The 22,173-nt window shown below is 36.4% G+C and overlaps 2 protein-coding genes across 5 annotated transcripts in view; both read right to left on the reverse strand.

Moving 5' to 3' along the window:
• Tsg101 (tumor susceptibility 101) overlaps positions 1-12,368 on the reverse strand; it is a 36,312-nt gene extending 23,944 nt beyond the window's left edge. The window contains exons 1-4 of the mRNA XM_020180181.2: positions 12,188-12,368; positions 6,169-6,253; positions 2,799-2,864; positions 819-982 (exon numbers count right to left, since the gene is read on the reverse strand). Coding sequence (XP_020035770.1) covers positions 819-982; positions 2,799-2,864; positions 6,169-6,253; positions 12,188-12,229 — 357 coding nt within the window. The 5' untranslated portion in view covers positions 12,230-12,368. The remainder of the gene's footprint in view (positions 1-818; positions 983-2,798; positions 2,865-6,168; positions 6,254-12,187) is intronic.
• Positions 12,369-13,748: 1,380 nt separating this feature from the next.
• Positions 13,749-22,173, reverse strand: part of Uevld (UEV and lactate/malate dehyrogenase domains) — a 65,574-nt gene continuing 57,149 nt past the window's right edge. For 3 of the 4 annotated variants that reach the window (XM_020180182.2, XM_074042768.1, XM_074042759.1), the window contains 3 exons: positions 19,617-19,680; positions 17,644-17,767; positions 13,749-16,762 (listed from right to left, as the gene is read on the reverse strand). In XM_020180182.2, coding sequence (XP_020035771.1) covers positions 16,595-16,762; positions 17,644-17,767; positions 19,617-19,680 — 356 coding nt within the window. In that variant the 3' untranslated portion in view covers positions 13,749-16,594. Of the gene's footprint in view, positions 16,763-17,643; positions 17,768-19,616; positions 19,681-22,173 lie in introns of those variants that run through there. The other variant, XR_012435899.1, reaches the window with a different exon arrangement.

A 22,173-nucleotide genomic window follows, 5' to 3' on the forward strand; every position in this document is an offset into this window, starting at 1 on the left:
CTTCTGCTTAGCTTTTTAGCATCATCTTTGAAGCTTAGGAATTCATCATCTTTCTTTAAAGGGGGAAAACTCAGAGAATCTGACTTACTTCTTTTTGGCTTCCTTTTCTTCCAAATCTTGGATCCCATTTCCTGGCTGCTCTTAAAAAAGTTGCTGCTGAACAGCAACTTTGATCTTTTCAGCCATTCTAGGTTGCTTGAAACTCTACAGGCTTCTCTGCCTTTTAGCTAAGGTTTTCTGCCTAGATTCTCAACCTCTCACTCTGTACAAGAATAAGTAAATATCATTACTGGGAAAGTTACTGGCAAAATGCTGGCTCTTCTCTTTATAGTTCCCTTCTCTATAGAATCTTGCCCCTTCAAGACTTAATTACCTGAACAGCTTTCCAAAGACTTCCAACAGATGTGTTTCGTCTGGCTTTTCTACTTAATTTTGATAGGAACACTGGTTGGCTAGTTAGTTATACCACTGGATGTAGAAACAGTTGTTAACTACCATCCTTGACAGGAATGCTCTGAATAATGAAATTTGACTTCCACAAATATAAATGAATTTTCTACAGTATACACCCTGTCTATTTTTACAAGTTCGAGTCAAACAAATAAAATAGCGAATAAGAGTATTTTGTAAACTATAAAACTTTAAATATTTAAAAGACATCTTTCTTTTAAATAGACTTTTCTAATTATCTAGTTCAATGATTATCTGAAGTGATCTATCTACCCTGTAAACTATTTTGAGTACTAACAGAAAGCAGATGGCCGGGTTAAAAAAAATAAATAAATAAAACTAGTTCACCAAACCCTATTAATACTTACATGTTTCCATTCATGTAGATAAGGAAGATATATTTTTCCATTTGCATCAACATGTTTTCCTGTTTTAATAGTCATTGAACTAGTAGGCTTAACAAAACAGATAGGGGGATTATAAGGGTATGTGTCCAGGAGCCATAGGCATATTGGGATATTATATGTATTACCTGAGAGAGAAAGAAAAACTTCAGTTATTCTATTTTTATTATTTTTCAATAGTTTGGTGCAAGGTAGAGAAGAATAATACACATACACACAAACAAAAATTTTGTTTGCAAGTTCTATTTGAGATCAATTTCTCAAATTTTCAATTTGTGAAATACACCAGCAGGATGAAGACACTAAACCAATCATTACTCTTGCCATTGTGTGCCTGTTCCTGTAAAACATTCTTCACGAATTATCTTTTGACCCAACCTATTCTTTACTACTTGACTTATGTCATTTCTGTTATTAAGGCTTGCTAGGAAGGAAAATGGAAGAACATTGTTTCAGAGTGATACAGTAAGACAGACTTGAAATTCCCTTGCTGAAATCCAATTAGAAAACAATCTAACCATCAAATAAATAATTATTATTTCCACCATCCAGAATTCTCTGCTTTGTGAAAATGAAGAATTCTCCAGAATAACTTAAGATGCGTACACTATGCCCATGAAGAACAGTAAAGGAAACAGAGGGTTAGTAATCCCGCCCCCCCACCCCCATATCTATCTCCCTTATCAGAATTTATTTCCTGAGGACAATGGCAAAGTTAGTAATCTTGAATTTCACTCAGTCTTTCCTAAGCTTATCATACTTGCTTTGTACAATGCTGATGGTCAATTAAGTGTTTTGTTTTTGTTTTTTTCCTGTCTGGACTTTGCATCATGTTATAAATGACAGGCCCAAATGCCATTACCTCTGTGATCTTATCATGTGGCCTTGTTTTCTTTTGTAATCTCATAGCACCTTTACATTTTATCACACTATAGTAATTACAGAATAGTATAAATATCTATTTATTCTATTTCCCCTATTAGTGTCAATTGTTCCAGAAAAGTTATAACCTTTATTCACCTTTGTATCCATAGTCCCTAACCCTATTGCTTTATGCATAACAGGTACGATGTGAAATCAATGAGTAAGTTACAGGGACATAGCTTTTAGCTAGTCATAAGAAATAATTAATAAACAGGGCTGTCCAAAAATAGCTCAAATAAAGCTGAACAGTCTCTTTGTGAAGCTCCCTTCACTGTAAGTATTCCAGCAGAGGGTGGCTGACTGGCTATCAGAGACTAATTATCTATCCACCATCAGCATTATTATCAACAGCACAACCATAAATAATAACTACTTTTTATTGTCTGCTCATTATATAGCAGGTTCCACTTCAAGTCTTTTACATACATTATCTCAATGAATTTTCAGTTCCCCTGAGTTAGATATTATTATCCAAATGCTATAGAGGCTCATGGTTATAAAACTGATAGATTATACACATTGAGAACTCAAACCTAACAACTCTGTTTAGACTTACAAGCCTCTGTTTTACCCACTGTACCATATAACTTCCCATGGTTGGAAAAATCTGAACAGTATGAGAGGTTGAACCAGCAGGCAACTAAGATCTCACTCTGGTATTAAGATTCTCTGATTCTATGAAACAATATTATTAGGCACTTATTTGTTAACGCATCTTGGTAAAGAAAGTTAGTTTTTTGTTTTTGCTTTTTCTTTGTGGGGTACTAGGGACTGAACTTGGGGCCTTGCACGTTGGGCAAGGATTCTACCACTTGAGTTAAATCTCTAGTCCAGGAAGCTTTTAAACAACTGAAAATGTGAGGTGTTGCTGCCAAATGAAGTTGAATTAGGAAAGATCTTAAAATCTCTGTATTATCATGCAAGCCTTGAGAAAATGAGTTCCATTTACTTGTAACTATTTGACAAGGTATTTATTATGTCATCAAATACATCTATATTGGAAACAGATAAGATATTTACCTCTGTAAGACACAGGAATTGTTCCAGTGAGGTTCATTAGTTCTCTAGAACTGCCATCATTAAAAACTGAAAGTTAAAAAGAAAGATTTAATCAGGAGCAGTTTTATATATACACTCATATAAGTCATTCTTGCAGAAACATTGGTTAAATTCATTACAATCCTTGAAAGGGGCTAACATGTTAGTGTATTCCGCTCTCTATTTAGTAACAAAGAATCCTTTGTTGACTCATTCAATGGATCAGCTTTTCACTGAGTAAAGAAAAAATGCTTTGGATCTTGTAAAAATGCATGAGAGTGCAACAGTTCCAGTAAATAAAAGCTTTTGGTCTCCAACTAATATGATTCTAAAACTACTTAAAAATCACTTTTAGGGCTGAGGGTGTAGTTCACTGGCAGAAAACCTGCCTAGCATCCACAAGACCCTGGGTTCAATCACCATCAACCCTACAAAAACAAACAAACCAGTATCAAATAATACCATACTAAATGTTAACCTAGTATCATTGTATTTTAGAAATCTCCAGTTATTTATCCCAATTTACTGTCATTCTCAATCTCAATGTAGTATTAAAGATAAAAAAAAGAGCTTCCACCATTAAATATAGACATCTGCTTTCAATGTGTATTTCTTTTTATTGGTGGTAATCAGAGTTTGAACTCAGGATCTTGTGCTTGGTAGACAGGTGCTCTACCAGTCGAGCCACATCTCCAGCCTTTTTTGCTGTAGCTATTTTTCAGGTTAAGAGTCTCTCATGTTTTGCCCAGGCCAGCCTAGATGCTTCTGTATATATAACTGGAATGACAGGTGCATGTCACCATGCCAAATTTTTTGTTAAGATGGGGTTTTAGTAACTTTGCTTGGGCTGACCTCAAACCTTGATCCTCCAGATGTCCACCTGCTGAGTAGCTAGGATTATAGGCTTGAGCCACAGTGCCCAGCCCAATGTGTATTTCTCATACCATACACCTTTTCTATCTTTCATTGATTATGGTATATAAGTTGTTTCATGAACTATTATTTGAAACAATGGTTTGTAACATAAACTGTGTCAAATAAGGAAAAGGCTATGGTATGGTTTGAATCTGAAATGTCCTCAGAAGACCCATGTGTTAAGGTTTGTTGCACATGAAATGTCCTCTGAAGGCCCATGTGTTAAGGTTTGTTGCTAGCTGATAGGCTTTAAAGAAATGATTGGATCACGGGAGCTCTACCTCATCAGTGGATTAATCCATTGACAGATTCATAATTTGACGGCATTATTAGGAGATGGTATAGGCTAGAAGGTAGGGGTTAGTTGTGCCCCAGAAAGGTGTATCTTGCCCCTAGCCTCTTCTCTTCTCTTTCTCTCTGCTTCCTGTCTACCAGGAAGTGAGCAACATTCTTCTGCGATGCCCTTCTGCTATGATGTTCTGCCTCACCATTGGCCCATGGTTGTGGCATCAAGAGACCACACATTGAAAACTCTGAAACTGTGAGACAAAATAATCCTTTCCCTCCTTTAAGTTCATTTTCTCAGATATTTTGTCACAATATCGAAAAGCTAACACAGGCTTAACGAACAGTACCAAACACACAAAACTACGCTATTGATATCAGTTTTTTTTCTTAACTTCTTTTTGACAACTATAAACCATGTTATAATTTATTCTGATTTTGTACATTTAAAAATAAATACATCTTATTCAAATTTAGGGCTCTAATTACACCAAAAGTATTTTGATACCAATATTCTAGATTTAGACCAGCCACATGAAACTATACAAGATTTGTCCGATAATGTTGGAAACTTTATCAGTTGTATCAACATATTTATTCCTTTATCATGCAGTAAAAACTATACACTTAGGGTAAAGTTCTAGCCTCAATCATTTTTCTTCCTACTAAAGCCATTTTAGAACTTTATTTTGATGATATGAGGGTTTTTACATAGTCAATACCATAGTATGGAATGTAGATAGAAATAAGGTAGGTTGAAATGAGGGGCATCTTGTTCTAGGTTTGGGAGAGGACTTTATGGCTCTGTTATACAGGAAATGCAGAACTAATTGTCTCCTTGTTGCTTCCTACCTCTCTTCACCAGGACCTAAAGCTTCAAAGCCTTAGGCATAAATGGAATTCAAACTCTCAGTTCCCTGCCTCCAGTACCAAGGGTGTCATAATGGAAAGGAGGCAGCATGGGTCTTCTCAGCTCTGGGTATTTTTAAGGAGACCAGGTTAGAGAGACTGTGTTAGGATTCAGTGGGGACAGAAAAGACTGATATTTAATACAAAGAAAAATTCCAGGTACTGTTATCGCTTAAATCCCAATTTAATTTTGTCTCAATATAAAGAAATTGCCACTTACCTACTCTACAAAATTAAGAGCATATTAAAAATGCTTTCCAGGCTGGGGAAGTGGCTCAAGTGGTAGAGCACCTGCCTAGCAAGTGTGAGGCCCTGAGTTCAAACCCCAGTACCATATGTAATATATGTATACACACACACACATATAAAAATGCTTTCCACATTATAAAATGTAAGGGACAATCCAGAGTATAGTTTTGCAAAATATATTCCTGAGAATAATATACAAATACTATGGGGAAGGGGAGTTTAAGCATCAGTAGTAAGTATCTCTAGGATATACTGTAAAATATTTTCTCTCTCTCTGCTTAGTGATGTACTACACATTTGCATATTAAAGGTTCTGAGAAATCTTTCTGCAATGAAACTTTTTTAAGGTGGTAAGAATAGACTACACTTGATCTTAGCTAAAAGGTCAAGAAGCAATGAAAATTAAAAAAAAAAAAATTTAAGAGACAAGGTCTCACTATGTTACTCAGGCTGGACTGAATAGCTGGGCTCAAATGATTCTCCTCCGACTCAGTCTCCTGAGTAGCTAGACTACACCCACACATCTCTTGACTAAAACCCACTTAAGTTTGTTTAATTAAACAAAATTTGTGTAACTGCTCAAACTAACCACAGAATTCTGCCTTTAACAGCCTGTCCCCAATAACATTCTTCACAATTAGGTATCAATAAACTTTGAGAAACAAGGGACTAAACTATCTTTAGAATTTCCTCCTACAGATGTGCAGCATACACAAGGCCCTCAACTTGATCCCCAACACTATGAAACAAACAAAAAAATCTCTCGTCAGCTCAAATTTGCATAGATGTATGTGAGAGTAACTTAGAAAAGCTAAACAAATACAAGATGTTATTAGATCTTATAATTTCTTATTATCTGACACTTTTATTAGTTAGAGGTTCAACCCTACAACTGAAAACCCAACAAACTTAAAAGGAAATGAGAAAACTACAATCATAAATAAAAAGAATAAACTCAAAGCACAGTAATAAGTACTTTATTACATGAACTCACCATATGAATCCAATACAGGTTTGAGATCTTTGTATAGAGTTATAACGTTGACAGTTTCACGTACAGTTAAGTCTCTGTATTTATACTGAAAAGCAAAAATCACAAAAGAATTTAATTGAAAACCAATGCTCATTATTTTACTGCTACATGACTTTTCTTTTTTTCTGGGATTTTATTAGCATACATTTATAATACAAGGGGATTCCACTGTGATATTTCCATAGATGCATATAGTGCACTTTGAACAAGTTCACCCCCTCTAGTAGATTCCCTTAATCCCTCTTGAACCTCTAACTCACCCCAATTCTCAAACAGTATTTGGTGGGTTTCATTATTCTATTTTCATATATATGTGTAAAGTATTTTGATTTAGATTACTTTTCTTAAAATCTTGTATCCTTCATAACATTCTTCTTAAAAGCATAATAATTATCACTAATCATTTAGTAATCATTAAAGCGTGAAAGGACCTCAATCTTTAATTTCTCTTCTGTCACCCAACTGAACCCTTTAAAGAAACCATTCACCTCCATTTTAACTCTTCTATACAACTTAAAAGATCCCACCAAATCATTTTTTGTTTTTTTGAGACAGGGTCACACTATATCCTCTCACCTCAGCCTCTGGAGTAGTTGGAGAATTGCAGGCTTGAACCACAGTGCCCAGTTCCAAATCAAATCTTAATCATTCTCAAAGACCAAATTTACATACCTCTTTGCCTCTCTTAATGAGTCCTTTTCCACATTTCTGTAATTATTCCCCCTTTTCCTTCAAGCTGCTATCATACATACTTTGCAATGTGTCATTTTCTATTGTGTTTTCCACTTTACCTTGTTCCATTCCACTCCAGAAGAACTAGCAACCTAGCTTAGGCACCCCTGGCAAGAGATAAGAAAATTCACAGGAGACTCCTCTCATCTGATCACAATCCACTACCGCTCACTGGTCAAAAAGCTCCATCTACCCACATAAAGCTTATAAGTAGCTTTTAGCTTCTTTCTTAAAAAGAAGCAGTAAGCTATTCCAATAAGAAGATTCAATAAACAAGTCAAAGACTAAACCAAACAGAAAACAAGGTATAAGTAACAGAAGTAATGTAAGAAGAAAACTTCAAGAGAATTAGTAACTAATCAGGGCAGGGCATGGCTCAAGTCGTAGAGTGCAACTCCCCTCCCCCTCAAAAAAAGCGGAGCTCCAATACCACCAGCAAAACAAAAAAAAGTAAATAATAATAAATGATATTGTATCAATGAAACAACACTCAAGCAGGAGGCTGAGGCAGGAGGATCTCTAGTTAGAAGCCAGCCTGGATACATACACAGTAAAATCCTCTTTAAAAAACAAAAACAAAAAAAAATGCAAGCAAGTCAGGACTCTTGGATATAAAAAACACAGCAGCAAAATAGGATTAGAATATAAAGTCAAAGAAACTGCACAAAGACAAGCACAAAAGAGACAACAGTGAAACAAGGGACAAAATTGAAGAAAACTTAAGGAATAAATGCAGGTCTACTCAAAGGCATTTCCTGTCCTCTTCCGTCTTGTAGCACCGATTTTTCCAGGTTATGTGATCAAACATATTACCATACAAACATGTTCTTGTATTTTCCACCTTCTTCATATAAACCCATCCCTAAACTCCACTGACCCTCTAACTGCTACATTTCTTTCAGGTTCCCCCCACCTTTTTCGTTTTTTTTTTTTTTTTTTTTTGCTTTTAACGTAGTCTAGGCTGCCTCACGCTAAAATAATAAGGATCCAAATTAAGTTCATGCATTGCACCTTGTTAAAAGTATCTTTTATGTCTCTTTTAATGTACAGATTCTCTTCATTTCTCTCCCCCCACCCCAATCTCCTCTCTTTTTTTCTTTTTCTTTTTTTTTGAGACTGGTCTCACTATATACCCCAGGCTGGCCTTGAACTTGAGATCTTTCTGCTTCAGCCTTCTAAGTGCTGGAATTACAGGAATGTACCACCTCACCCAGCTCCCTTTCTCTTTTTCACAGCTTCACTGATATATCAATTCACATTATGATTTAATTCACATATTTAAAGTGTACATTTAGTAGTTTTTTAGTATATTCAGTTATATAACTACCACTACAATTTTAGAACATTTTCATTATCCTCAAAAGAAAAGAATATCCTTAAATGATAACCTTCCATTCCCTACCCCTTTCACCCTAGGGAACCACTAAGCTACTGTCTCTATGGATTTGCCTATTCTGGAGATTTCAAACAAAGTGAATCATATATGGTCTTTTATGACAACTTTCTTTCCACATTTTCAAGGTTCATCCGTATGGAGCATATATTGGTTTCTTGCTCAATAATATTCATTATATAGATACACCACATTTAATTTATCAACTGTTCAGTTGATAAGCAGTCAACTGATGGGCTTATCTTTTTTCCCCCTTGGAATGTATTTGAAAAATAATTTATTCATTTGTCCTACAGGGGCTCCCATGGTTTAGAATTTACTAATAGTATTCCCTTGGTATATTTTAACATCTGGAACTTAAAATCTTCTTCAAGAGTTTTATTTTTTTGCTTTTCTTTCCCTTTCTCTTTTGCAAGAGAATTTCATAAATGGTGTTTCACCATCAGGAAGCACATCATATCTTGTGTGCCCTATGATGTTAGCAACCACTGATGCTCAGTGCCTAGGCCCATTCTCTTTGAACCCATTCCAACTCTGGACATTTAATAGCTGTGGAGATAGTGAAAAGTGATCAGGGGCTGGGAGCATAGCAAATGATAGAGAGCCTACAGAGCAAGTGTGAGGCCCTGAGTCCAAACCCTAGTACCATCAAAAAAAAAAAAAAAATTCTAGTTTGACCTAGGTGCTGGTAGTTCACACCTATAATCCTAACTACTTGGGAGACTGCTGGGGCAAATACGTCATAAGAACCCCATCTCAAAAATAACCAGAGCAAAATGGACTAGAAGTATCACTCAAGCAGTAGAGTGCCTGCTTTACAAAGGTGAAGCCGAGTTCAGATCCATCTGACAAAAAAAAAAAAAAAAAAAATCCAGTCCTCTTCCTTGAACTCCAGTATAGTATCTTTTGCTTTCCAGTTTGTTATCCATGCTGAACCTCAGTCTGAAACTATTAAGTGGAAAATCCCAGAAATAAACAATAAGTTTTAATTTGCATGCAGTTCTGAGGAATATGATACCGTGATGAAATCTCATGCTGTCCCACCCAGGAAGTGAACCATTCCTTTGCCCAGCATATCCACTCTGATTATGCTACCCTGCCTGACAGTGACTTAAGAGGTGTAAGATAGCATGTCCTAGGGCTTGTGTTCAAGAGCTCTTTTATTAATTAATAATGATCCCAAAGTGCAAGAGTACTGATACCAGCAATTTTACAAGAGCATATTGTTATCACTGTTCTATTTTATTATGAGTCATTATTACTAATCTCTTACTGTGTTTAATTTATAAATTAAACTTTATCATAGGTATTGCATGTACAGGAAAAAACATAGTATATATATGGTTCAGTATCATCCAGTTTCAGAAATTTACTGTGGGTCTTGGATTCCTGTGGACAAAGGAGAGTACTAAATATCCAACTGCCAGTGTGACATCTGCACTTTGATATCTAATGAATATCAAACTGAACATGACTAAACTGAACTCCTATCTTCTCCCCAAATTTACTTTTCCTACATCTATACCATTCCAACTATTCAGGCCCAAAACCATGAAGCTACCCTTAATGCCTCTTTCTCACAGCCAAAGCAAATCTATCAAAAAATCCTGCTAGATTTACCTTATGAAGGTAAAGCTTCCTCTCACTATCTCCAGTTACCTTCAATCCTGGTCTAAGCAACCAGCATCTCTCACCTATATTATTTCAACAGTTTCCACTCTTTTCCTCTACAGTCAGCATTCAACACAGATATGGTACTGTTAAAAGTAACAACAGATCAATGGCTTCTCATCGTAATCCACCTAAATGCCAAAGTCCTTACACTGGCCTGAAAGCCTCTCCAAAACGTCCCACACCCCTTGATGCCCAGTGTCTAAACCCACACCACTACTTCCCCCCTTGCTCACCTTAGCCCAGGCATGGTACCCTTCCTTGTTCCTCTACAATGCAGGGCAAACTTCTGTCTCAAAGCCTTTGCACTCACTTGTTTTTCCTTCTTCTTGGAATGTTCTTACCCCAGTTTGTTTCCTTATCTCTTTCAGGTCTCTACTCAAATAGTTTTTCTCTTGGAAAGGTCTTCCTTTACTCTCTCTTGTAAAATTGCAACCCATCCTATTTTCTTCCTATTTCTCTTTCCTACCTTACTTTCTCTAAAGCACCTAGCACTTTTCCAACATACTATTTAATGTACTTTATGAGTTACTGACTTTGATGTGAATTTAAATACCAGATGGGTATGTTGTCTTGTTCCGATTGTTCACTATTGTATTCCTAGAATCTACTCCAGATGAAGTAATTGCAATCTTTAATGTATCTGCTTTCTTCTACCCATTTAGTAGCAACACGATCTCTAGAAATGTTGTGGATATACTATGACAGAATGTAAGTGATTTATGTATGAACAATCTAAAGTAGAAAGTTATTTGTGTAAAGCAAGATGGACTAACACTACAAATATATCTGTTAATGGATAAAATTATGAAGGATGTTAACTAAAAGTTATGTTTAAGTTGGAAGCTAAAATAATGCTCAAAAGAAAAATGATCTATAATATTTTTCAAAACCAATATATACATATGTATGTATATGGGCAGGGCCCACAGTATCTTGATGGGTGTGGAGATTCCACAGATAATGAGTAAATGGGCCATGACAGGTTCTGCTAGAGAAAGCTTAGGAGGCTTAATTAGGGAATTAAAAAATAAAGCAGTACTAGAATATAAATATTACAACACAGACCTTTACCTGGGCCATAATCTAAGTTTTCCCCAAATTTCCCCTATAATTAAGGATAACTACTTTACCAAAAAAAGTAAAGAATCCTAGAAGATATGGTTAGACAACCAAGAGAAAGAGGTAATCTGGTCCTCAATCAAGGACTACAGGAATGATTTTACTGGAAAAAGACTGCTAAAAAGTTTTTGAGTTGAAAACCACTTAAACCAACACTTTCTACCATTCCTGCTTTTACAAAAGTATCCAAAGCTAACCCGTTAAACTGGAGAAGTCAACTCTCAACCACTTTACATATATTTCCAATTAGCTTTGTTAAATTATAGAAGACATTCCACTCTGGTGTCTGGTGCTATACGTGAAGTAACTATTAAATCCCGGCTTTAAAATACAAAACATCAAATTGCATTTTTAAAAATGAAAAAAAAACAAAACAAAACAAAAAATCCTACAGCAGTCGAGCTGTGAGGGTTATTAAGCGTAGTAAGCAGCACACAGTTAACAGCAACTACTCTTGGTAACCCCTGGACCAGTAGTGGCATTCCACTCATTTCACCAGGGTTGGGGAGGGTGCACGCATTCCAGCTCTCCTGGACGTTTTTATTAGCAGAGCCAATTCCATCCAGTCACTGGCCTCCCGCGAGCCGGGGCTGAGCTATGTGCAGAATACAAATCTGAAAAGGCTACGGTCCCTGAGGGCCAGCGAGGCAAGGGCGAAGACCGGCGGATCCCTAGACTGGGACAGGAGTGGATGGCTGCCTCCGAACAGACTGGAGTACGATCACCTCTTTTTGTTCGTGAAATTTAAGACGGAAACTCTACTGCCCCACAGAAAGCTCCAAACTCTCCCGAAGAGAGACGGGCGAGCGGCAGGTGGCAGGCGGCCTCGGCTCCGCGCCTTTGTTGACGGTTGCCGCCTCTCCCGCCCCACGTCCCCAGCCAGGAGACCAGGAATTCCGACGCGACAGGCGCCTGAGGGTGGGCTGGGGGACACGAAGGCGGCGATGTACCGCACTGGGGCTTCCGGCCCGCCCGGCAGGCTCGCGGGGCTGGGCTCGTCCCGGTCAGGCGCGTTAGGGAGTAGTGGGCGCGTGCGAGGCGACAAGCGCGTCGCGGTCTCACCTTGGACACCATTTTCTTCAGCTGGCTTTCTGACACTGCCATGACCGCCGCCTCGAGACTCCCGTCCCCGCAGGCAGAGGGTCAGCGGCTGCGGGGCCGTCCCAGACAATCACACACCAAGCAACCAGTCCCCCTCCTCCCAAAACAGGAAGTCAGCGCCATCGTCGCGCCTCCGCTTCCCTTACGTCACTTCCGGGACCGCTGTCCTACGCAAGAGGGTGGGTATTGTAGCTAAGGGTCCACCCGCTGCCGCTGTACGCAACTCGGCAGACTGGATCGGTTCCCAAAGATAAGGCCAGGCCTGTTCCAAGGGTCAAAACTGAGTCGGGAAGATATTGGCAGGTGTTCCATATTCACCCTTAGACCTAGGAAGCGGGTGCAGGAAGGGCAAGAAGGCTATAGGGTTTTATCCTTAATTCCTCAAGTGTGAGGGCACCTTAGTGGTTAACTAGGGCTGTCACTGACTTGCCCTGGTGAGAACAGTAGGCAGGTGCACTTCATCTCGTGCTTAAGTTCTTCCCAACTCTTAAAATGAGTTGCACTAGATGATGCCCAAGGTTTCTCTGCATTACCAAGTGTGGGGGGTTTTGTTGTTTTTCTTTTAAAACTTAAGTCCTTTATCCTATGTTTGCAAAGGGTAGATCTTTTTTCAGGAAGCCAAACAGTAGCTTCTTCCCCAGGTTACCTTTCCCTAAGTCAAAACTTTTGTGTGCCCAAACATAAATAATACATTATAAATAATTCTACATTGCCTTACTTTCATTGCCTTGTACAGTGCAAGAGTAGGCACTCAGTTGAATTCCTACTTCAAATAAAAGCTCGGCTATGGTGATTTATATTAGTCATCATTCGTCATCACCAGTTTTTATAAGCACACTGCCATTCAAAGTATCTTAAAGCTTAAGTTTGATGATGTGAAGTACGATGGATTTGAGTGATTTTATATATCACTAATGAGCAAGCCTGTGGCATTGATTCTGAGTTGGCATCTAAGTGAAGGTTACATACACCAAGGAGCCTTACTGAAAGCATGTGGAAGTATCATAAATTATTGTCAACACACACAGGCTATCCCAATAGGTATTATTCTTAGATAATCATGTTAGCTCTACTCAACCCAAAAGATGTCTGTCCTATTGCACCTGCAGTTTTATGTTGCTTAAAAGCATGGCTTTCAAAATGCTGTTAGAACCACAGCTTACTTAATACTTTCAACTAGAGCAACTCTGTTTCTGTAGATTAGAGAAATGCTAAGTAATATTTTGTTTTAGAAGTTTTCTTAGCTAGGCATGGTGGCATTAGTTCTGTAATCCCAGAACTGGAGAGGTTGAGGCAAGAGATCACAACTTTAAGGCCAGCCTGAACTTCACAGTGAGATTCTCCAAAAACAATTTTTTTCTTGTTAAAAATAACTTTTTAAAATTTGAAAACAATAGATAAAATCCAATCTCTTCATTTTGCAGATCACTTCAAATAAATGTCCTGGATGCTGCAATGGATTATATGAAAAAAGTTCCTTAATTTGAATTAACTTCATTTCACTTAATAAGTAAGGCATTACTTGGTGATTTTAAAATCAAAGTTTATTCATCATTCTTGATATTTAAGGAAACAATGTAAATTGGAAATAAAAACTCTTATCTTCTACAGTATCAAAAAAAACTTTTAATCCAAGACCCACTAAAAATCATAACAAGAAGCATTGCCTGATTTTGGAAAAATGAAATGTGATTGTTAAATTATCACCAAATCATACCATTTCCTGATATAACATAGAACTTACAACATAATTACAAATACTTAGCATTCAAAGAACTATCTGATATAGAGAATTACTTCTATACTGTGGCCTTTTGGAGGGTGAGAACTGTAATTCATTCCCAAATATTCAGAGTCTAACAATAACTGGAATAACAGTAGCTGCTAGAAATATTTATTATACTGACATACTCCTTTTATAATTAATGTAGTGAATTCTTGGCAATTCATCTATACTATATTATATAATATTTTTCAAATAGATAATTGTTCAAGAGCATATTAGAAATTAGATTTTAGGAATTATCAAATTTCTAATTATTTATTATAAAAGGTTAGCTTAAAAATCAACAAGAAATGGTTATTTCCCTTTTACATTTCTATTTCATACAAATAAACAGTAAGAATTATACCAAAATAATCTACATAGAACTAATGCTTATCTCCTTAAATACCCAAGATTTTTTGTTTGTCTGTTTTTGTGATGCTGGTATCAAACCCAGGTATGTCAAGCAAATGCTCTACCACTAAGTTATACTCGCAACCCAAATGTCTGAGGCTTTATCCAGTTAAATCAGGTGGGAATATTTCCAAGTATATCAAATACTTTTCTTCTTTCTTAAACATGGGATACTAGATTTTACGTTTTTGGCAGTACTCAGGTTTGAACTCAGGGTCTATACCTTGAGCCACTCTACCAGCCCTTTTTGTGATGGATTTTTTTCAAGATAGCATCTGTCTTGCAAACTATTTTCCCAGGCTGGCTTTGAACCACAATCCTCCTGATCTCTGCCTCCTGAGTAGCTAGGATTCCAAGCATGAGCCACTGGCTCTCCTCTTATTTTACCTTTCTTAATGTCTAAAGTTCATCATTATCACTATCCACTATTATACTAAGTGAGCTTTAGATTATTTCCTCTCTACCTGGGATATGTATACCCCTGTGAACCATCTGGCCCCTACCTCCCTGACCAGATTTGGGTTCAGCTATTATATGCTTTTAAAACACTAGGTAGGTGGCCGGGGGGAGGGAGATGCAGGGAGTGATCTAACCAATGTACAATGTAAGACTATTCAGAACTGTCACTACAAATCCTCCCCCCCTTATAATGAATAAAAATGAAAAAGAAAACTTTGGGGGCTTCTTCATAGTACTTATTACACTTGCAACTACACATTTGTTATGAGAGTTGATTACTGTGTTTCTTATTCTAGATTTTCTTTTTCCATATAGAGTGTAAGAACCAGAGGGCTTGTACCTAATCCAGGCATTTTCACTATTAGTGACTGGTGTATAAAAGATTCCTAATAAATGCTAGCTGGATGATTAAATAAATAAATACCTACCTCAGTGCATAGACCCTCTGCTATTTGCTGAGTACATCTGGGAAGCCAGGAAATCAATCTTTCTGATAATGAAAGTAATCCTTTCATAGTATTCAAAACTCCAACTTTAGGGTCTTATAGTAACTATTTTGGCTATTAGGCCTTTTTCTCCTTTTGGTACCTATAAAAAGTAGAGGTTGTATGAATCTATAACTCCCTTAAAGGCCCTGAGAGCTTGGACACTCAATCTCCTCCTCTATAAAATGATGGTAATAGTCCCTTCCCTCTGTGGGTTATTGTGAGGATTCAATAAAATAATGAATTGCTCACCACACTGCCTGGCATATGAAAGTGTTGATGTTAGCTGTTACTATTAGGTGTGTGTCACGACAGTAATAACATGCTATCTTTCACATATGGAAACATTGCTATTGACCCACCACTCGAGCACACATACTCTGAATCATTTCTTCTGCAGTTATTGAAGAATTTGCTCAGAACCATCAGTCCATTTAACTTCTCCCTTAAGACCAATTTTTTTTAATGAAAGCCTCATATTTCAGCCTAATTAGCTGCTTAGCTGTTACTATAATTTATGTCCACTAAAATACATATTTCTCTATGTTTCTAGGAATATCATAATGAATTTATCACATGGAGATCTTACATAGCCTAGGAAGAAGTTACAGAAAATTTCAGAAAGGAAACTCCACTGAAATTTTAATTATATATAATTTTTCTTTATCTATTAAAAATTTTCACTTTTCCTTTTTCTATTTTAAAGTAAATATGAAATTATTTTCTAGATTGTGGTAGCTAATGAATTTGAAGAAGGAAAATAAAATGATTTGCCATTACTACTTTTGCAAAAGAAATATTAATACACTGTGAATTTTCTGAATGTATACCTAGCACAGATTTTTTAGGAAAGGCCATTCTGGCCCTTCGACTTATCATGTTTATTATAAATGTCAAAGAATAATCCTTTAAAATTATTTTTTCAGGAGATTTCCAAAGTGCTAATGTGCTTTGAGTTTAGGATATACAATTTAAAATGATTTACAGTACAGATGAATGTTTATCCTTTCTGTGAGCTTAAAGAACAGTGTAGCTATCTATGTCAAGAATCCCAAGAAAATTAAGATTTTATTTCCTTCTTAATCTAACTCCTTATGGATTCAAATTACAAGGCTACCTAAGAAACCATCTACCTTAACCAAAAGTTTGTAAGGGTAAGTAGTAAGATAAAGAAGTTCGCAAACCTATCTATAGTTGACAAAATTAAACAACCTTTTTCACCTTTCAGGTAACTACATTTGAGAATCAAAGTTTTAACTGCTGTTGGAGACCATGAATTGAGGATGCACTGCTTTGTAGTTTCTCGGTCACTGTGCTTTCTCTCACTGTGACTTTGATGACTTCAGCTACCCCAGTGGCTCCAAGGATGCAAGGCAAACTTAAAAACACTTCGCTATTTATATCATAATATCCCTGAAGTGAAAAAAAAAAAGGGATTATAGTAGAAATAAATCACTGCAAAAAGTATTATCATAATAATGCAGGCTTTCTTTCCACCTCTAATACAAAGTGATACAAGTTTAAGTTAAACTTAAATTTTCTTTCTTTCTTCCTTTTTTTTTTTTTTTTTGACAGGGTCTTGTGATGTAGGCTCAGGCTAGCCTTGAACTCAAGATTATCCTGACTTAGCCTCCCAGAGCTAAAATCACAGTCATGCATCTTCATGCCTGGCTTTGTTTACTTATTTTCTAAACTCAAAGTTATTGCTTCAGAAAAAATTTGAGATGGGAAGAATTGGTTAAAGATACCCCCTTTGTAGGGCAGTAAGCTAGCTACCTGCAATATGGGTACCATGCTGAGGGCTAAGATAAAAGATGGACAGAGTGAATTTCTTGGGGAAGGGCAAAGTATGGGTTTGAGGCAAAGTTTTCCTTTCCATGTTGTGTTTCCCTCCTGGTATTTTAAGTCTTCAAGAAAATCTGACTAAGCATTTGTCAGATGCTTAGGTGTCCTTTGTGGAAGTTATGCTCTGGGTAACAAACCACTGGAGAAATAAACTACTGGGCCAGCTTAGATGAGCTAGCACATCAGTCTAGGGTGACTTAGTTGGCTGAGGTGATAAAAGATAACCAAAAGAAGCTCACAGAATATATAAACACTTCTTGGTGAGACTCAAAAATTACATAAGAGTGAGAAGGCAGCCAAGTAGAAGTCCAGAATTCCCACAGGTAAACAGCATAAGGCTTAGACTAAAAGGTAGTGATGCCAAAGACAACTGAGTTAAGAGTGTGAGCAGCAGTTTTGCTGGTATTATATTATTAATATGAAAGTTTTAAATTCAAAATAACTGTTACCTTTGCTAAAACGGACACAGAATGTACTTTCTTTTTATTGTTTACAATACTGTCAACCAGGTCAGCCACTGATAGTCCGACAGACCAGGATCTTTGACCTTTTACTCGTAACAGTTCCATGGCTCTAGGTTACAAAAAAATATGATCTCAGAAAATGCACAGAATATGCACCATTTAGTTTTACACTGTTTAATAGTAGATATTATTATGACACAAATAAAAATTATACAGCAATTATTAGGGAGGCTTACATGTATCTATTGATTTAAGCTTTTCTTAAAATATCAGATATGCAGTTCACAGAGAGAAAATATAAATGCCTGAATAACAGATGTTCACTGCCCTAAATATTTAACAATGTGAATTAAAACAATAAATACCAGGTTAACCTATCCGCATTGGCAAAGATTAAAAAGACTGGTAACTAATTCGGGGAAGCTATAAATAGGCATTCTTATAACTGATGTTTAGAGTATAAAGTGATCTAATCTTTTAAGATTTAGCAACACTTGATCTAGAAATTCCTCTTTTAGGAATTTATCCCACAACAACATGCTTGAACGTGCAAAAGTATACATATAAGTATTTGGAAAAAAACTCATCAAAAGGAGACTGGTCACATAAATCACTGCCAAATAAGGTAGATTTACATGTACAACATGGAAAGATGTCCAAGTTTTATCATTAAGGAAGCAAACTGCAAGACAGTATCAACAGCATAAATTTATTATTAAAATAATAATATTATAATAATGATATATTTGAAAAACAAATTGAATGACATGTGGATATTAAACTTAACAGTGGATGTCTCTAGAAGATGGAATTACCCCAGCTTTTTACTCTCTATAATATCTGCAGTACTTGAAGTTTATAATAAGCATTCTTTTTGTAAAAGTAGTACAAATTAAACAATCATTTACATTTATTCATTTTTAAAACTACCAGGAATATAGCTCAGTAATAAAGCACATGCTTAACATGCTTAAGGTCCTGGGTTTAATTCCCAAAATATGAAATCAAAACAAAAACCTACAAATACAAGATTATTTAAGATTGGAATAAATTATACACATACTATTATTCTTTTTTGGGGAGGGCAGTACTGGAGTTTGAACTCAGGGCCTCACACTTGATAGGCAGGTGCTCTACCAGTTGAGCCACTGCACCAGCCATGGTTTTTTTGGGGGGGTTGGGTATTTTCAAGAGAGGGTTGGTCTCATGATCTGTTTGCCAGGGTTGGCTTCAAATCTGGATCCTGCTGATCTCTGCCTCATGAGTAGCTAGGATAACAGGTGTGAGCCACCAGCACCTGGCCATACTACTCTTCTTAATAAGAAAGAGAACATTTTTTCCAGCTGTTATATTCTAAAAACCATAAGCTGAAGGATTAAAAAACTGAAATTCACCATCACTCAAGCCTTCAGGTAAGTCTGTGATAATGTGATGGTGAAACAATAAATGGCATGAAAATATATAGCATTTAAAGTCCAACCCATGGAGCACACAGAACCCTGAAAGATCCCCAAATAAAGACAAAAGATACACGAATCTGTGCATTACACTTTTCTCCCCCTTGAACATATAAGGCTTATTCATATTAGACTGATTTCCAAATGTACTCATGTGTAATTAATATGTATTTCTAAGCGGTATGTACAAATTCTCTTCTATATTAAAATTTTAATATCCTCAGATGATTAGATATAAGAGAAGTAAATCACTGTCTACAAATAAGGACAGTGTTATACCCTTTACATGTCAACTGTGTTGCCTGGAAAAGTTTGCAAAGCACTCTTAGATCTACAATGAAATAAGAAATCAGACAAAACAACACTGTTCCCTTATATGTTTGGATTTGCCCACACTAGCTAGTTTTGTTTACAGAAACTTGAGAAGTGCATGCTCTGTAAACCCTGTTAGCTATGAAGTACATGATTTTCAGTTGGATATGTGAAAATTTGCATTATTACCTGTTGGACAGCTGTACCTGAGGGCTAGGATTCATTACTTCTTCTTGGCCACCCCATGTGGGCACTAAAAATTAAATGAAGAATTAATTATATTTTGCCAATGATTGTCTTAGGATTGAAACAATAAATGGTCTTTTGCAGTCTAGGGTAATCTTTAATCTGAATTAATCTTTTTATGGAAGATTTCTTTCTTTCTAGCAACAGTTATTTTTTCATTGATGGCACTATATTTATTGTACCAACTGTGTGGGATGAAAAAAATTTGAACTACAATCTCCCAAAAAAAAAAAACAAAAAGATCTCTAAAGTCTACTTGCAGCCTACTAACCTGTTCTCATCTAGAAGAGTTCTACAAGGGCTGTTTTACTGTTCAAAGAATAGTAAAAGGGAGAGTTGTTTCCTCAGCAGGCTTCCAAATGCTGCAAGCACTTGGCATTTGTTCTGCTGGGAACTGCTCTGAAAATAATTTCTTTCACCAGGTGAAGCCTTACCAATGAAAGCTGGTAACCTTTCATTTTGGGATAGAATTTTCCCAATGTTAGAGAGGAAGATTCCTGTTTTTTAAGAGCACCTTCTGCATTACCCATGTCTTCTCATTACAAAATTTATAAAACAATAAAAAATTCAAAGCTGTGTACATAAACTGGACTTTTTTTTTAGGGGAGGATGCTGGGGACTGAACCCAGGAACCTTGTCCGTGCTAATAAGTGTACACTCTACCACTGAGCTGAAACTGCAGCTCCCACATTTTGAAACCACTGCAATATTCACTTGGTTCATATCTGTGTAAAGATATTCTTTGGTACATTCTATCTGTATTTGGGTAAATACAAAAATAAAGTAAAACAAAAATACATTTGGCCATATAAAAATATCGTATGTTTAAGATACAAATATTCTAAACTGCATTCAAAATTAGGCCATATAGTGTCAGCAATAAAGGACACTATATGTATTCAGATGCCTCACTTCCTCAAATTGATTTTAAGGTTCCATGGTGCAGGGACCATTGGGTCTTTTGTGTTCTCTTCACATATTTTTTTGTTTGGTTTTGGTTTTCTGAGACAGGATCTTAATATGTAGGCTAGGAAACTCACAAGACTTGAGCCCAGTGGTTTTTAGTTAGTTTGTTTGTTTGTTTTGTTTTGTTTAGGGCTATTTAGGATCTTTGATACGCTAGGCAAGAATTCTATCACTGAGCTACATCCCCAACTTTTGGACGTATTCTTTACTATGGTGTTTGGCAGACAGAAGATAATATGAAACCTCACACACTATTAATATTTGTATTTGGTAAGGAAGAGAAAAACATGGAAAAGTTTTAAAAGTTTATATTGTTTTGCTGTGCTGGAGATGGAACCTAGAGCCTAGTTCATGCTAAGCAAGTACTCCACTACTAAACTACCCAAAAAACATTTTTATGCAAGTGGGAAATAAAGCAAACCCAAGAATTGTTATATGAAAAAAATTCTTAACTTGTCCATATGTATTTATAATGAATTTATAATGAATACATATGGACAAGTTAAGGAATTTTTTTCAATGTTTTATTTTGAAGGGTTAAACATGGGACCAGGCATGGTGGCACATTCCTGTACTCCATCTACCCAGGAGACAGCAAAACCCTATCTAGAAAAAGCTGGGCACAGTGCCCCACACCTGTGGGCCCCAGCTAGTTAGGAGGTGGAGGCAGGAGGATAGCAGACTGAGGGCAGCCTGAGGAAAAACAGAAGATCCTATCGGAAAAATACTCTAGAAGCAAAAGGACTGGGAACATGGTTCAAATGGAACAGCACTTTCTTAGCAAACATGAAAAAAAAAAGTCATTAAAAATAAAGAGGAAGAAGGATTATACATGGATTATTTTCTTGAAATTTTTGTATGTTATTAGTACACTGGTAAATTACAAATTAGGAGGTGGTGAATGTCTGCTAAACTGAAATACAGCATTCCAGATCTTGGGAAGATGATTAAAAGTAGCAAGGCTGGCATTAAAAAAGACTCAGAAAGGTTATTAAAAAAAATCTGAAAATGATCAGTACTGCTGTCATTATACACATAGATCCATAGACAAGATGGATAGATGATAGATTGTCACATTCTTTATCTTTCCTCTCTAATGTTCTGACTCATAAGAGTCATGAGCAAAGAAGGTTCAGAGAGGGAAAAATTCAAATTTCCTTGTGACATATTCTTTAGAATTTTCAAATGAGTTTGGATGGACTTAATATTCATTTTTTTTGTTTTGTTGCCCAGCCTTTAAAATTTCACAAATCCATTCTAGTTTAACTACTTATTTCAAATATTGTATCTAATCAGTCTATAGCTTCTGTTCCAACCAAGAACAGGCCCTAAGAATTTGACTGAAAAATGCCCATAGGATAGCTTTTACCATTACATACACCTACCTTGTACTGAATGCAGATGATCTAACATTCTGTTCTAAAACAGCACTACAGCTACCTGCAGTTTGTTATGACTGCAATATCACAGCTGAAAATAGCAGCTTCACAGTATATGTTCTGCTAATGGTCTAATTTGATGTTAAGTAAATGAA

The sequence above is a fragment of the Castor canadensis genome, chromosome 1, assembly GCF_047511655.1.
Source record: "Castor canadensis chromosome 1, mCasCan1.hap1v2, whole genome shotgun sequence".
NCBI lineage: Eukaryota > Metazoa > Chordata > Mammalia > Rodentia > Castoridae > Castor > Castor canadensis.